General features: G+C 43.2%; 1 protein-coding gene and 1 long non-coding RNA gene across 6 annotated transcripts in view; one reads left to right on the top strand and one right to left on the bottom strand.

The window, feature by feature from the left end:
• Positions 1 to 25: 25 nt before the first annotated feature.
• On the top strand, positions 26 to 3,488 carry LOC104688600. Its single transcript, XR_751677.4, has 2 exons — positions 26 to 507; positions 779 to 3,488. It is a non-coding gene; the product is annotated as an uncharacterized LOC104688600 (long non-coding RNA).
• A 2,959-nt stretch (positions 3,489 to 6,447) lies between these two features.
• CLTCL1 (clathrin heavy chain like 1) overlaps positions 6,448 to 14,016 on the bottom strand; it is a 34,609-nt gene continuing 27,040 nt past the window's right edge. For 2 of the 5 annotated variants that reach the window (XM_039561050.1, XM_039561051.1), the window contains 7 exons: positions 13,690 to 13,821; positions 13,236 to 13,346; positions 12,519 to 12,689; positions 11,859 to 12,080; positions 11,119 to 11,139; positions 8,803 to 8,878; positions 6,448 to 7,791 (listed from right to left, as the gene is read on the bottom strand). In XM_039561050.1, the coding sequence (XP_039416984.1) occupies positions 7,676 to 7,791; positions 8,803 to 8,878; positions 11,119 to 11,139; positions 11,859 to 12,080; positions 12,519 to 12,689; positions 13,236 to 13,346; positions 13,690 to 13,821 (849 nt within the window). In that variant the 3' untranslated portion in view covers positions 6,448 to 7,675. Of the gene's footprint in view, positions 7,792 to 8,306; positions 8,396 to 8,798; positions 8,879 to 11,118; positions 11,140 to 11,858; positions 12,081 to 12,518; positions 12,690 to 13,235; positions 13,347 to 13,689; positions 13,822 to 14,016 lie in introns of all 5 variants that reach the window. The other 3 variants (XM_039561052.1, XM_039561053.1, XM_039561054.1) reach the window with 2 other exon arrangements.

The raw sequence follows: 14,016 nt of genomic DNA, 5'->3' as shown, positions 1-14,016 counted from the left end.
GCGGGGCGAGGGTGGCCCGTGGGTGGCCCGGGGAGCGGCTGTGCGGGGAGCGGCTGTGCGGGGAGCAGCTGTGCGGGAGGACGGCAACAGAGCAGCGGCATGAGCCGCCCCGCGCCTCGGTGCTGCGCGAATGGGGGTTGCTCAGCCCGCGCCCAGGAATCCACGGGAAAAGCCTCCGCGTGGGCACGGAGAGATGCCAGTCCGGCCGGAGGGACGTGAACAGCAGTGCCTCCTCCCATGAACAGCATCAGCACGCTTAGGCCAGGACCAGCTCTGAACCATCCCAAACCCCCTCGATCAGCGAGGATACACAACAGCGCGCTCCTGCGCGGGGACGAACGTCCGAGGAGAGGGAAAGGGGAGGGTTTGCTCCTCTCGGGCCCTTGGCTTGAATCCCTTCTGTTTCAGTGACGAACGGAGACCAGGAACTCCCGGGGTAGGAAGCGCACGTGAACGCCCAGTGCAGGCGGAAGAGAAACAAAAACATTCTCAAATTAAAAGGCTGCTGTGAGTGCAGTGACACTCCGGGCTTACCGGGATTGGTTGGTGGTTTTGTTGGTGTGCTTTTTGGTGTTTTGTTGGGGTTTTTTTTGCCGGGGGGTGGGGGGGGGGCGTTACTATCTATTGCTCTTCAATAATTGGGCTGTGCAAATTGCACTAGAATGTGTTTTTGCTTTATCTGCAGACAGAGGAAAACTGCCCTGCACTAGTTCATGTCCAAATGCTGTATTTACAGGATGCAGGGAAAGAAACCAACACTCTTTTCATTTCCATCCAGCATTTCTCAGAAACCGGGGAACCCTGGAGCTGTACTCCAGAGCTGTGCTCTCCCTTACACCTGGAGCAGCCACACTACTCCAAAGAGGGAACATTTTGTGCAAGAAGTCACCCCAAGCTATGCATAAAACATGCTCCTGTCCAGACTTGCCGTCTCTGTGCTTTGTGACATAATTTTTGCTCAACGAGACTCAGCAATCCAGCAGCTGCCGGCCCTATCCAAAAGCTCACTCTGCAGCTACACAGCCCTGGCATCGTGGCTACACCGCCGGCAGAAAAACCCTTTGGGGAACTGAAGCACCTTTATTCTGCCAGGGTTAAAAGCAAACATACTTGCACTGCAGAACTCACCCCCAGGTGAGACCAGAACTGCATGTGGTTTCACAACAGAGTTAAAATAGGCACAGAGTGGTCTCATGCCAAGTCTAAGGCCCCCCCTCCTCTAGCATGGCTAAGTAAAGGAGGGGGAGCAATTAACATGTGAAGGGTACACGGAAGGAAGAAACAGTCATGGTCCCAGTCACAAATGCAGAGCAGCTTCTTGTGTTCAGGTTAGCACTATTAGAATGGTAAAAATAAGATAAATTCATTCAAAGATGGCAAACAAACAAATGCATTTGGATTTATGATTAACCTCTGCCACTCCTCATACCTTTCCATCAAATTATCATGGCTTTCACATCTGCCTGCAGACACGTACAGCCTCTGTTGTGAGGCCATTATTACCTTCACAACAAACGCTGGCTCTTACAGATTCCCGAATCATCAAGGCCTGTGCACAACTTCATCCTGTCCAAGAAAATACCACACCACATGCTTAATTCGCATCAGCCTCAATGGGATTCACAGCGGTGCTTACTTTGCTGAACAGGGGAAAGGATGATTCATATTTAATCACATGCAGATTGCAAGCCATCTCCTGCAAGGACCTGACCTCCAAGAAGCTGCTAACACCACTTGTCAGCAGAAAGCCTGAAGGAGAAACAGCGAAAGAAGATAAACAATCCCTGAAATACCAGGGGCTGCAAGAGGTTCAATTTTAAATCCCATTACTTATGTGAAAGTAAATACTTGACCAGGCTCACATGGTCAAGAGCATCTCCTAAGAAATGTGTGATCAAAGTATAGAAGAGCAATTACTGTTACAGACAGAACATGAAACCCGCTATGTTACTGCTCTCGCTTCAGGAATGTTCATGGAAACAACCCTCTGACAATCTAAACTCATTTCCCTTGCTGGTGGCTGGTGCTTGTTTCTGCTGGCATACAAAGACACAAGAATTGTGAAATATATAGTCAGGTGCTACTGCAGCCTGTGTGCCTCATGGCATCTCTCCAGGCCCTAATAATCAGAATTAAAAAGAGCTACTGAAAATGAAAGCAACTTTCACAATTTATTTTTTCAAACACAAACAGTAATTGCAGTTTTCTGGATCCTTGGAAGCACATGGTTACATGACTACACTTAGTTCCAACTTATTCCTCCCTTGCCTCTCCCTAGAATTATTCTTACTTTTATTTAATTGGCACTGGACAGCCCATCATGGTTTCAGAGACCACGAGTCATCAGTATGGGGCAGATAACTTCCTATTATATATCCTGGGATCAGAGAACCTCTTCATTTCACTGAATTAACAGATGTATTATCACAATTGTTATAACTCATCAACTATGATAAACCTTTCTATGCATTATTAATCCCCATCACTTGCAGTCTTATGATAAAATGAGAAAACTCATTTTCTCTCAGGTTCCCTATCGAGACCAAACAATTCCTTTATGCATAACAGATCCTGCAGATAACTGGCTTCCAGAAGTGAAAATACTGCAGATTTGAGTCAACATTTCTCCAGCTTTCAAGTGTGTGCAGCAGGAGCTACTGTGACTATAAGAAAGATGATGCTATTCCAAAAAACGAACATGAGTCCCACTTGAGCATGCATGCAAAAAGAGCTCCTGTTCCTATTCAAGATTATTCACTGAGATTACCAGGACTGAGCCTCTCAAGAGCACCACAGAATTCCCTGTTACGTTCACATCTGCGTGAGCCTGACTCATCTCAGAAGAGAGTGAAACCCATGTACAGCCTGTACCGATTATCACTCTGCTACCAGCCATGGTCCTGAGTCCCTCACAGCAGGATGGATTACTCAACAAAGCAACTCCAGTTGACAAACTCTATTAGCAGTTGATGAAGCCATTTCCCCACCCCTACATGAAAAAAAAAAGAAGTACCTTACAAAAGGAGAGCAATTCAAAGATTTATTAAGCACCGCTTCCCACCCAAACTCATTCCTAGCTCCCCAGCTGGATAACCAGTACTTGGGGAATTTGTGCTCTGCATAATATTGGAGAACTTAGTGCTGTGGAAAACAACATACCAGAAGACTTCGTAATTCCTTCCTTTCATAACCACTGTGGGGAGAAAGGAGACTTGGGAGATTTTTAGACAAACAAATTTTACAATCTTGATTAAAACGACAGCAGACAAAAACCAAACAAACAAAAAAACCCCAAACCAAAACAAAAAACAAACAAACAAAACCCACAAACCAACCCCCCCCCAAAAAAAACCCAAAACCACCAAAAAAAACCAACCCACACCTTGAGTCATTGAACCACACAGGAAAATGTGTAACTGAATAAATTCAGAACCTGACTCAGGATTTTTAAATTCTGACAAATAAAAGACACAACTTCACTGACTGTATTTCAAATTTCATCTTAAGCTTAAAAGCTGCCAACTTTATATTAGCTTGGAAGAAAACAGATGGATGTTGTTGCCTTTTTTGAAAGATTGCAAAGGCTCCAGACATACTGAAACACATACCTATGCTAAGAATTTTGCAGTTTTATTAGTAAAACCTGAGTCAGGATCTGTCATTACCTTTGGAAAGGAAATACCCACAGAAAATGCACAGGATTGAAAAATGAGAAAGCTAGACTAGTGACAAACTCTCTGGAGATTGGACACCTGCTGAAGTAGATGGAGCACAAGAATGACTCCAGATCTAGTAAACTGGACTGGTGCACTGCAGGTTGCTATAGCAAGGCTCATTCCCTTGGCAAACCACAACCTAATTACACACAAGTGTCACAAAGCACTCTGGTGTCGTCAAGCATTTTCTAGCCTTATGTCTTTATCTGGAAACAAATGAGATTGAAGCAGTCTTGGGGTACTCTGTAAAGCAAAAAAGGAAATACAGTTGGCTTGGAACCAAGTGCAAAGCCAAAACATTTACAGCAGAACAGAAGGAACCCAGAAAAACTGAAAGCAGCTTCACAGATGAGAAATAACACTGTCACAAGGTAATATATACACTTGATAAACTGCTTGTTATGAGAACCTGGTACATACAGTGCTACCTGTCCCAAGATTTGCAAGAGTTCACACCTCATTTTTTTTTTAGCAGATTGAAAAACTGTCATGCCGGTTCAGTCAGACTAGGAATTTCTCAGAGACCAAGTCCTAGCCTGCCAATTAGGATGTCACACATCCAAGAATAAAGATTAACTACAAGCAGTTGACAGTCAGCTTTGCCAAAGTACTAAAGTTACTCAGACTCATTTGAGTGGGCATCTGACAACCAAGGGTTTGTTTGTCAGTTTCAGAGTTCAAAAAACAGAGGAAATTTCTTAGGCTTTTGAGTAACTGCTGCTGGATTTGCTAGGGGAAAAAGTTGTTGTTTCACGCAGCCCAATTAAGGATCCATGTTGTGCTGTAAGTGCCAGCTCTCAGCACTGCAGCTACTAAAAACTCTCTATTAAATCAGAATTAAGTTTTTGACCTTACAGTTACTACTGTCTTTGCTGTATCATGCCTATTATTTGCACAAACTTCAACAGACTTCATCTGCCTAGAATTTTTAAGGAGCAAAATTACTTCAGATCATTTCCTTCTGCTACGCTACCATTTTATTAGTGTCCTAAAAAGGGGGAAGGGAAATGGAAGTCTTGTAAAATACTACACCATTATGTGAAATAAGAACCAGGACTTACCCCAGTGATGCATTCCTCCTGAATGCCCTGGTGAATTGCTTGTCTTCTCTGATGCCAGATCTGTACGTGCCTGAAGTTTGCCAGACTGGGGAAGATTCCCCTAAGGTCTGACACATAGCAAGAGCCATTACACAGAAGGAGATCCACTCTGTTTCTCACAGGGAGAGCATGAGGCAGTAGAAAGCCTGTATGTAGTCTCAAGCAAGTTACCCTCTGACATAAGCCTGGAAGTTGGTCTCCAGATGTTGCACCCTGCAGCAAGTTCTGCATAAGCAGATCATTCTACGGGACAGCACCAGCCCTGTGTCACTGAGGTGGAAATTAGCAAGAAGCTTAGTTTTAAAGCAGACTCTCTGCAAAACAATCTTATCCGAGTTTTCAAAAACTTGGACATTACAAATTCATGAACTGAATTAAATCTTTCACCTAACCCCTAAAAGAGGGGTTATTTCCTGGCTGTGAATGACTTCAGTTTCAGAGAAGCAGTGAAGTACCTTGGTATGCAAGAGATTGTTCCACATTTTAGGTACAGCTGCACTGTATTAGCAGGGAGTCTGTTTTGAATGCATGTCAGAATGCAAGATCACAAAATTTATAAAAGCCATTATACTTAGCAAGAGCCTATACCAAGAGAGCAACTAAAGCAAGACTGTTCATCAGAGCTGGCAGCTTTGCTTTTCTTGAGAACTCAGTCACTCCTGTAATTAGATTTCTAGACTGAGGCTATTGAGGATCCCCAGGCTACCTCAATTCTCTACAGTCAGGAGCTGTTCCACTATTTGATCAGGCACTTCACTGTGTTCCACCATTGGCCTGCACTTGCTGCTATGAAGTCAGAGCACATTTTTAAGTTGACAGGATGGAAAGTCCTACAGTCGTACTAATCCTAGAGCTGATCTTCAGTTCCAGCTCACTTACCTGAATTTATTTCAACTGACAAGGAACGGGTTACAAAATAGAAGTACTATTTTCCTGGAAAATGGCAAGCTACCTGGCTGATTCCTGCTATGAGTAAGTCTGCACATAGTGGAAATTTGCTTGAACTCATTAGCTGCTCAGCATTTCAAGCTGAGCTGTGAGTGCTGATCAGTACAAAGTTGAGGTATGTTCCAGCAACACTTGGGGTACTCTGGCATCCATCAGGAAGGTGGAACTGCATCCCTTTGCCATTGCTGTCATGGTGTGGTGACCAAGAAGAGACAACATACTCATCAGAATTGTGCCAAAGCACAGTCTGCTGTTACTGATTCCACAACCCTGACAATCCTCCACTGGTTTGCATTTAAAGGTGTTTTGCCCTGTTACAAGCAGAATTCTGTATGAAAGGGTGTAGCTTGCCAAAACCACTGCTACACTGATGTATCTCAGCAGAGAAGACTCCACTGCAGCACCTCCCTCCACACAGGACTGAAGCTCTCCCAGCCCCTTGAATGAAAGCACATGTGAGCATGTGACTGCCTCGTGCAGCATGCATGTGTCCCCTGAAGAGACCACAACTCCCTTTAAGTTACTTGCTCAGCCTTCCCTGTTCTGTGCCTTGGCACAAGTCTCCCTTTTCCTGCATGGCATCCTCAGTTGTCAGATTAAGAAATCTGATGCTATGAGTGGTAGTGTATTACTACCAGCCAGTCCCCACACCCAAGATAGTAAGACTAGAACCACACAGTGGATACTGCAGTTTTACATTTATAGTTGGACTTTTATAATATTCAAGATTAGCACAAGATTCATAACCATAAATTATACATTGTTATCTAAGTACATAAAACGTTAATGATACATGTATTTGAAGTGGCACAAAGTAGTAATACATCCCTGTTGGCATTCTCAAAGGAAGAGGTGGATGATGGACACGCTGTTGATCCTACTGCAGCATAGCAGAACTGAGTCAGTGCACCCTGTTCACTCAGGTGGTGCTGACTCTGCCCACCAGACAGGGTCAGAACATGGTGTGGCAGGAAGCCCATGCCAGAATCAGTTAAAGGTGCAAATAAAAAGTCAGGATTATGGCCCTCCCTAATGCCTCCATATGGCAGCAGTGTGTCCCCCTTCCCAACCCTGATGCTGTGCTCTTGCTTCTCCAGTGCTTTGGCAGCCCATGCACACTCCTGTGTTCGCTTGCCACACACAGCTGAGGTTTGTTTTAGTACCATTTAACGTCATAAGTCAATAAGTAACATGCTCTCTTCTTGTTAAACAAAAAGGATCTGGGAAGTGTTTGCTCTCTGGCATGAGAAGATTTATTTTCTTCAAGTCTCAGATATACTCCAGAAAACAGAGAACAGACTCCAACTGTATTGAACCCCAACAGTATTGAACTCCAACAGCATTATTGTCCAGAAAAGGAAACTTCCCAATACTCCTCTAAACATTCAGAGCACAAATATTAGAAAAGCCCATTTTCTTTTGCACATAAGAATGCAAATAAAATGGGGTGGTCAGATGATACAAGCTTTCAACAATTCATTATTAACAAGATGTTTCATTGAATTGTTAACAACCCTGCTACTTCAGTAGCTTCAGCTAAAGCTTTAACAACTTGGTGCCAGGTAATTTCCCAGCTGCCTTCAATGGGCTTTTCAAAAGAAAGAAAATTATGCTCTCTTCCCCCTGGCCTCAAGTAGTTATTGCTATATGAGTTAGTGAAATAGTGCCTTAACTTCAGACAAGAGTCTCACAATGTCATTAACAAAAGCTGCCTTTCAGAGGTTGAAATGTAACCAGACAATAATCAATAAATAACAGTAACAGGCATCCTGCTGAAGCCTCCTCACTGAGCCAGGCAGCAAGTGTGTTCAGCCAACAGAAGGCCATCTGTGCCTTGTACACTTCTTGGAGAAGTTAAAAAGGGATGGGAAGGAAGAGAACAGAGACAGTGAAGGTCTGTCAGAGAGCTAGTTACATATTGAAACCATAAACAGGTGGCTGGGTGAATCCTGGTGCTGTGTATCCATACGGGAAGTTTGCCTGGGGAGGTACTGCACTGGGGCCTGCTGTTAACATCAACTGCTGGCCTAGAAAAGCATAAGACAAAAAGAAAGTTAGTTTAAGATCCCAAGCTTCCCTAATGCTAGCTGTACTGTGTGACAGGATTATTAGGCTTTAGCTAAAATCAGCCCCTGTGCAAGCACACACCAGCAAGTCACACTATTCCCCAACACGTGCCATGGACTGGGCACCCATGCCATCTGCTCTTGCTGCCAGAAAGCTACAAAAGCAAGGCAGGACTCAGAAGGAAGATGAACATCAATTGATCTTGAGGTCACGATAAATGTGGCTTGTTTTGAAGAGACCATACTGAAAGCCAAACTGGTATTATTTAACCCATGCATGGTCAGATCTAAAGAATAAAGCAATTCAAGCAAATAGTTAGGTCTATTAGGTCTCACAGTCTGGAGGGTGCTGCAAAAGGTCTGAACACACCTTGACAAGTTTGTTTTCATCACCAGGACCACACATGCCTCATGCATCTGTTAAATTCAGGTTAACATTTACATCAGACAGTGAACCAGTCACATCCTTCCCTTACCAGCCACTTCTAGGTGCTTGTTAGCAGAATGCCTCTTCAGAAAGGCTTCTAAAATAGCATCACACTTGAGGACAGCCATGGTGTTTTGGCTGCACATGTCTTAAAATGCGTGAGCTAGAAAGCCAGTCTGCCTTTCTACTTGGAAGAGCAGAAAGCAGACATTCCTCAGACATGAATAATAAGAAGAGGAATTTTCATGCTCTTGTAAGTTATTCCTGGGGTTGGCAACACCCTGGTATCCCCTGTCCTATTACCATACTGAAACACGATTCCTAAGGCAGAGCTCTGAGCCATGTAAGAGGAGCAATACTTTAATCTGAAGAGCAGTACTGTAAGAGTGCGATGTCACTTCAACAACTTACGCAGTTCATCGAGCAGAGACAACCATTTCAATTACTATCTAGCTGAAACCAGTTTTCTTGGATACAATGTAATCATGTAAGCTGCCTCCACAAAGAGAGACCAGAGTGACAACAGGTAATCAATTAAAACCTACCAAATACTATTGGAGTGGGTTCAGTTACTTGTTCCTCTTCTTTTCTTAGGCTTTCAGAAGCATCAAGTTTATCCACCTACATTGAAGTGAACAGGAGATTTATGAAGGCCTCATTGAGCAATTGCACCATTGTGTGAAGTTTTTCATGCCTGGTACCTCAGCTATCAAGTGCTCCTTTTTAGTCCAAGTTGGAGACTACTGAAGTCTGCCTATTCCCAGCAAGCCTTGTTATAAAACTGACTTCCCAATTCTTTTAGGTGTACTGCAATAAGCAGCAACTCTCAAATGCAGATGAGGTACTCATTACCTTCAAAGGAAGCACTTTCTGGGGCCCTATTCTAGTCACTGCTAACTATGACCCAGAACTCAAACCCATCAGACCGACCATCATCTCACATGGGCCTAATCTACACTTACCTATTAACCTGCAATTCGTCTCCCTTTCAATGACAGCTCACAGGTATTTGCTATTCCAGGCCTGTGACATTTGATCTCATCTAGGACTACAGCCTAACCTGGCTACAAGGTACCGGTTTAACCGTATTGTTATTCACAGAGACTTCCTCCAGGGGAAACTCTAGAACCATCATGTAACGTGGTCTAGTAGTATCAGCTTTATACAGATCTCAGTGCTGTGCCTGAAGCACATAAAGTTCTGTTCATGATAAACAAATTTGTGGAAGCGCTACAGTAATGCAGGAGCCCTGAACACAACTTTAGATTGTGGGTCTGGAGAGCAATCTGAAGAGCAACAGTACCATCCTTCTCAGGTTTAACAAGTTTTATCTTCCAGAAGAGAACTACTGAGACTGAAGGCTAGAAGGCATAAAAGTCACACGGCTTCACATCCTGGTACAGGCAGTACTAACGTCCTGGGCAAACCTACATTTAGCCTAATGCTGCATTTCAGCTGTTCCTCACCCTCCTTTCCCACTGCAAGCATCGTATCTGGCCTGAGAACTGCTTCAAGAGGGGTCTCTATCACACTTCAAAGATGTTATCCAGATATGTTGTTTAACAGTTTCCTCAATTTTTTGGAGATTGCAACTCAAATTGACAACTTGAGTGGCAGCAGGTCTTTTACTGGTTCATTTATAGCTGTCACCCTAACAGCTCTCCAGCATAACACTAAATATTGGTGATACAAATACTACCCAAATTACTATGGATCAAAGCAACTGACAGCTACCCATTTCCAACTACTGGTCCTGCTCTATTTATCCCCGACTCGGCTCTCTCGGGTTTGCCTTTCCCTGGCGCCATCCTACACTGACTCTGGCCAGCAGCGCAGTCCTGCCCTCAGCTGGGCAAACAGCAGGAATGCCGAGAGCAGCCACCCCCAGCAAGGGATGAGCAGCTCCGGGAAAGCCGGAACACATCTGCTCTGCTGCCGAGAACTGGTTCAAAAGGTTTCCAGGTGAGTGTCATTATACTCCATGTGCCTGTCCCCTTCTGGGACAGAGGATATTCAGTGCTTTAACATTTTTTTATGCAGAAAAGACAGGTAAGTTCGGGAAGATGTACACACCCCACCGAAACTAGTCTATTCTTTTGTGCTTTTGAAGTTAGTTACATGACAATTTTAGACATACCACATTTATAAAGCCCATTCTCCAATTCCATGTTTTGCAGTTAATTCAACAGACTAAATTAGTTTCACTGTAAACCACTTTCACCATGCAGATTTTCCTTCTGGCAAGTTATCCCATATTTAGTACACATGATTACTTGTAAATCCAACCAGCAGTTTAAAATAAATTATTTTAGACCTAAACCTCACATGGAAGAGTTCAGGTAAACTTGTGTGGCATGTTTCTTCTGAGTGAAATACGAAGAGTAGGAGATTTTTAAGATCTGTGCAAATACTTTCATCATGCCAACAGGCAAGAAGTTCACAGAAGCTTCATGGCACTAGTCAAACTCACCACCATGCCTGAATTATTGCACACTTTGGTAATTTACAGAGTAAAAAGCAATTTGCCCTTGGAACACATCCCATTACATGGCAAGTGCTTTTTTTTTGTTTAGGAACAGCATCCTCCCTGTCACAAGATATCTAAGACAGTGAAAAGGAGCCCAAACTAAAGCCCTCCTCAAGCACTTGTTTTTGTTTCCCATGAACAGGAGAAGAGTCTGGTTGGATTTTCAAGTTGCTTGTGAATAGTTATCCTTTTAGCATTAGAAAGTGAACAGGAAATGAGTTAGAGCTAAATTACACTGCTCTTCTGGCAGAAGCTACAGCTAGATTCCTGTAAAAGAAACCTAGGATATTGAGGGACACAAATGAACACAGAGAGTTTGAAATCAGAGTGTCACCTTATAGAATAGTCCATCAACCTGCAAGAAAATTCAGAGGGGAATACTTAACATGATTCATTAGAAGCAACCTGAAGCAGTCACTTTTATATTGCTCATTTTAATGAAATTCTTTACTGTGATGTCCTATGCAATCCTACAGCCTTCCAAGGCAGGATGTTAGCTTAGTATCCTAGAGCTGTTTGAGACAAGCATTTCAGGACCACACATGATCAGAATCTCTCTTCTCTGAGTTGAGGACCAGCTCTTGGTATCAGTACTGTAGAACCAGGCTATGCGTCTATGGTTACGTTTTCGATTTAAAAAAACCAAACACCTTCAGCAGTCTGCTCTTATGGCTGATATAGGAATAATGTGCACTATTAGTTACTCAAAAGCCCTATGCTCTTTTTACTCTAGGAAGTAAGAGTGCTTTACTTTCGTAGTTACACAAAGACAAAAGTGACATATGTGTTGTCCTCACCAAGTTTTCAGTTCATCAGCTATGGAGCTGCTGTGAGAAGCACAGTTGCTTAAGTCTACTACTAAAAGCAGAAGTTTAACTAGACCTCTTCAACTGCCAAGGCATCTATTTATAAATTTTGCTAGCTAGCCTGGAGTGATGAAACCCACAGAACTTGAAGAAAACTTAGTCTATGAGGAATGGTAATATTCCAAACATATGCAAAGAGCTCTGGTTTACACAAGGCTAATCATACAGCAGACTAAAGTGTTAGCTTCCTAGCCTATGCAATACTCACTTTGGTAAGGTACTCTCTCATCACTTGGATGAAATAAGGCATTGCAAAGTCCATGATGTTATGTCTCCATGCCAACTCAAGGACTACATCTGGGTGCAGCAAGTCATAGCAGGTGAAAAGGCAGGCTGCAAAGCACTCCTGCTTGCCTTCTTCCAAGAACCACTGGAGCAGCTTCTCAGCCAGCTCTGCATCTTTGGACTCTGCAGCATACTGCATAGCATCCTACAGAAAAGATCAACAGTTAAGCTCTGGGGCAAGCCAGATACTTTATTAACATTATTCAACAGGTTTCCTACAGACTATGCACAAACTGGCCTGTGTGAACTCACTACAGGCTTGAAGAGCATACCAGCATAATTGCATTTCATGTGTACCCTTACATGAGCCTATGACTTGAGTTCTATGGAGAAGGTTCCATACTGATACAGGTAACTGTACAGATGCCACTGACCGACAGAGACAGATCCCCAGATACAGGACAACATTATGAAACTGGATTTAAGACGTGCATTTGAAACTACAACCACTTCTGCTTTAAGAGTCTTTCCTTCAAGTGAAGGACCACTAATTAGAACTCCAGATTTGAAACTAACAAACATTCAGCACCCAGGAGATTTATGCTTCATAGCCCAGACTTCTCAGCCAGTGTCATTAACTCACCTTATACAGACGGTCTTTCTTGCACAGCTCCACGCTCTGCTTCCAGCGGTTGTTACCCTTGTACAAGTATGCTGCAATACGCCTAAATTCAATTAGTTCATGCTTTTCCAGACGCTGAGCCAACGTTATGTTATCAAAGTTGTCATAGGCATCAATGGAAGCTCTCAAACCCTGTTTGAGAGAGAGTTGTTACACGTGCTTCCAGATGGCAGTAGGTGAGAACTACAGTAGAGAAGAATCTAATCATGGTGCACAAGTATTTCGCTTCTACCAGCTGGATGTTGATACTATGGCTACAACTTCTTTACCTAAGTGTTTCACGCACCTCTCCAAAGGATATTTTCTAACAAAGAAAGATGTTAACTTGGTCATACTGCCTCCAGACAGAAGAGCTATTTATATTTAAAACATAAAGCATGTCTTCAAATAGTAGCCAATGGGGCCAAGAAGCAAATTTATTTACAGAAGTGCTGCTCACTGAGTACACACCTGATACTGACCTTTGTGAGGTCTGTTCTGAGAAAAACATCTGTGGCACCTGTTTTTTTGCAAATCATTGATGTCTCAAGACTCCTGCATGCAAAGGGCCTAACTGCACACCCTCTCCCTGTTGCATTGGAGAAGTGTTACCTCCCACTCAAGGACATTACTATGTCAGCAGCTTTTTTGTCAGAGGACCATCCCTCGGGCTTAACAATCTGGTTTTTTGGGCCTCACCTGGAAATCTTCCTCTTCTGTTAAAAGGTTGTTTAGAGCTTCGTTAACTCCTTTGTTGTTGTGGTTCTGGACTGAACGTAGATAAGGCTTTACTAGAAGTAGCTGATTAACCTGGAAAGATGATGTTTCCAATACAAGATTAATTATAGCAATCCTGACACTGCATTCTCCTGAAACAGGTTCCCATTTGTTATTACAAGAGTTTGTGTTTATTGTTCAAACCCTTCAGACACAGTATCTTGTACTGCCATAAGTAAAATAAAACAGTCTCCAAGACCAGTTATGCAACTCTTCCTGCATTTCCCATATCAAGCCAGGACTGGGGTGCTTCTCAGTCCTTTATACTGGAGGCCAAGCTACCCAACAGATGTCAACTCTGTTTTCCAGCCAGAGCCCGGAGTATCTTAACTTGAGCAAGAGGATTTTTTGTTGATCTACCATCTTCCAAACTCACCTTTGAGAAAAAATTGACTGTCCTGGTGTGATCCAGTCGTGGAGATAATACAAGCAGGAGGTCATTGATCAGCAGAGGTTTGTAGTCTAAGTAGAACTGCAAGGCTTTGTAGTACAGCTCCACATTGGCCACCTGCATGATTAGACATTAGTTAGTACTTCAAACAAAAGTAACCCTAAGGTGCTTAGTTCAGACCACTTAACTCAGCACAAAGTTTAAGTGTGTCCTACTAAACAACAGCTTAAGTTTTCTTCTAGAGGTCAGAAGTTTTACACTTATGCAGAATTCTTGTTCAATCTTATGACTGCTTCTTCTACCATCTGCTTC

This window comes from Corvus cornix, chromosome 15, assembly GCF_000738735.6.
Source record: "Corvus cornix cornix isolate S_Up_H32 chromosome 15, ASM73873v5, whole genome shotgun sequence".
Classification (NCBI taxonomy): Eukaryota; Metazoa; Chordata; class Aves; order Passeriformes; family Corvidae; genus Corvus; species Corvus cornix.
The sequence above is the reverse complement of the archived record's forward strand: the minus strand, read 5'-3'. Positions and strand labels throughout refer to the sequence as shown.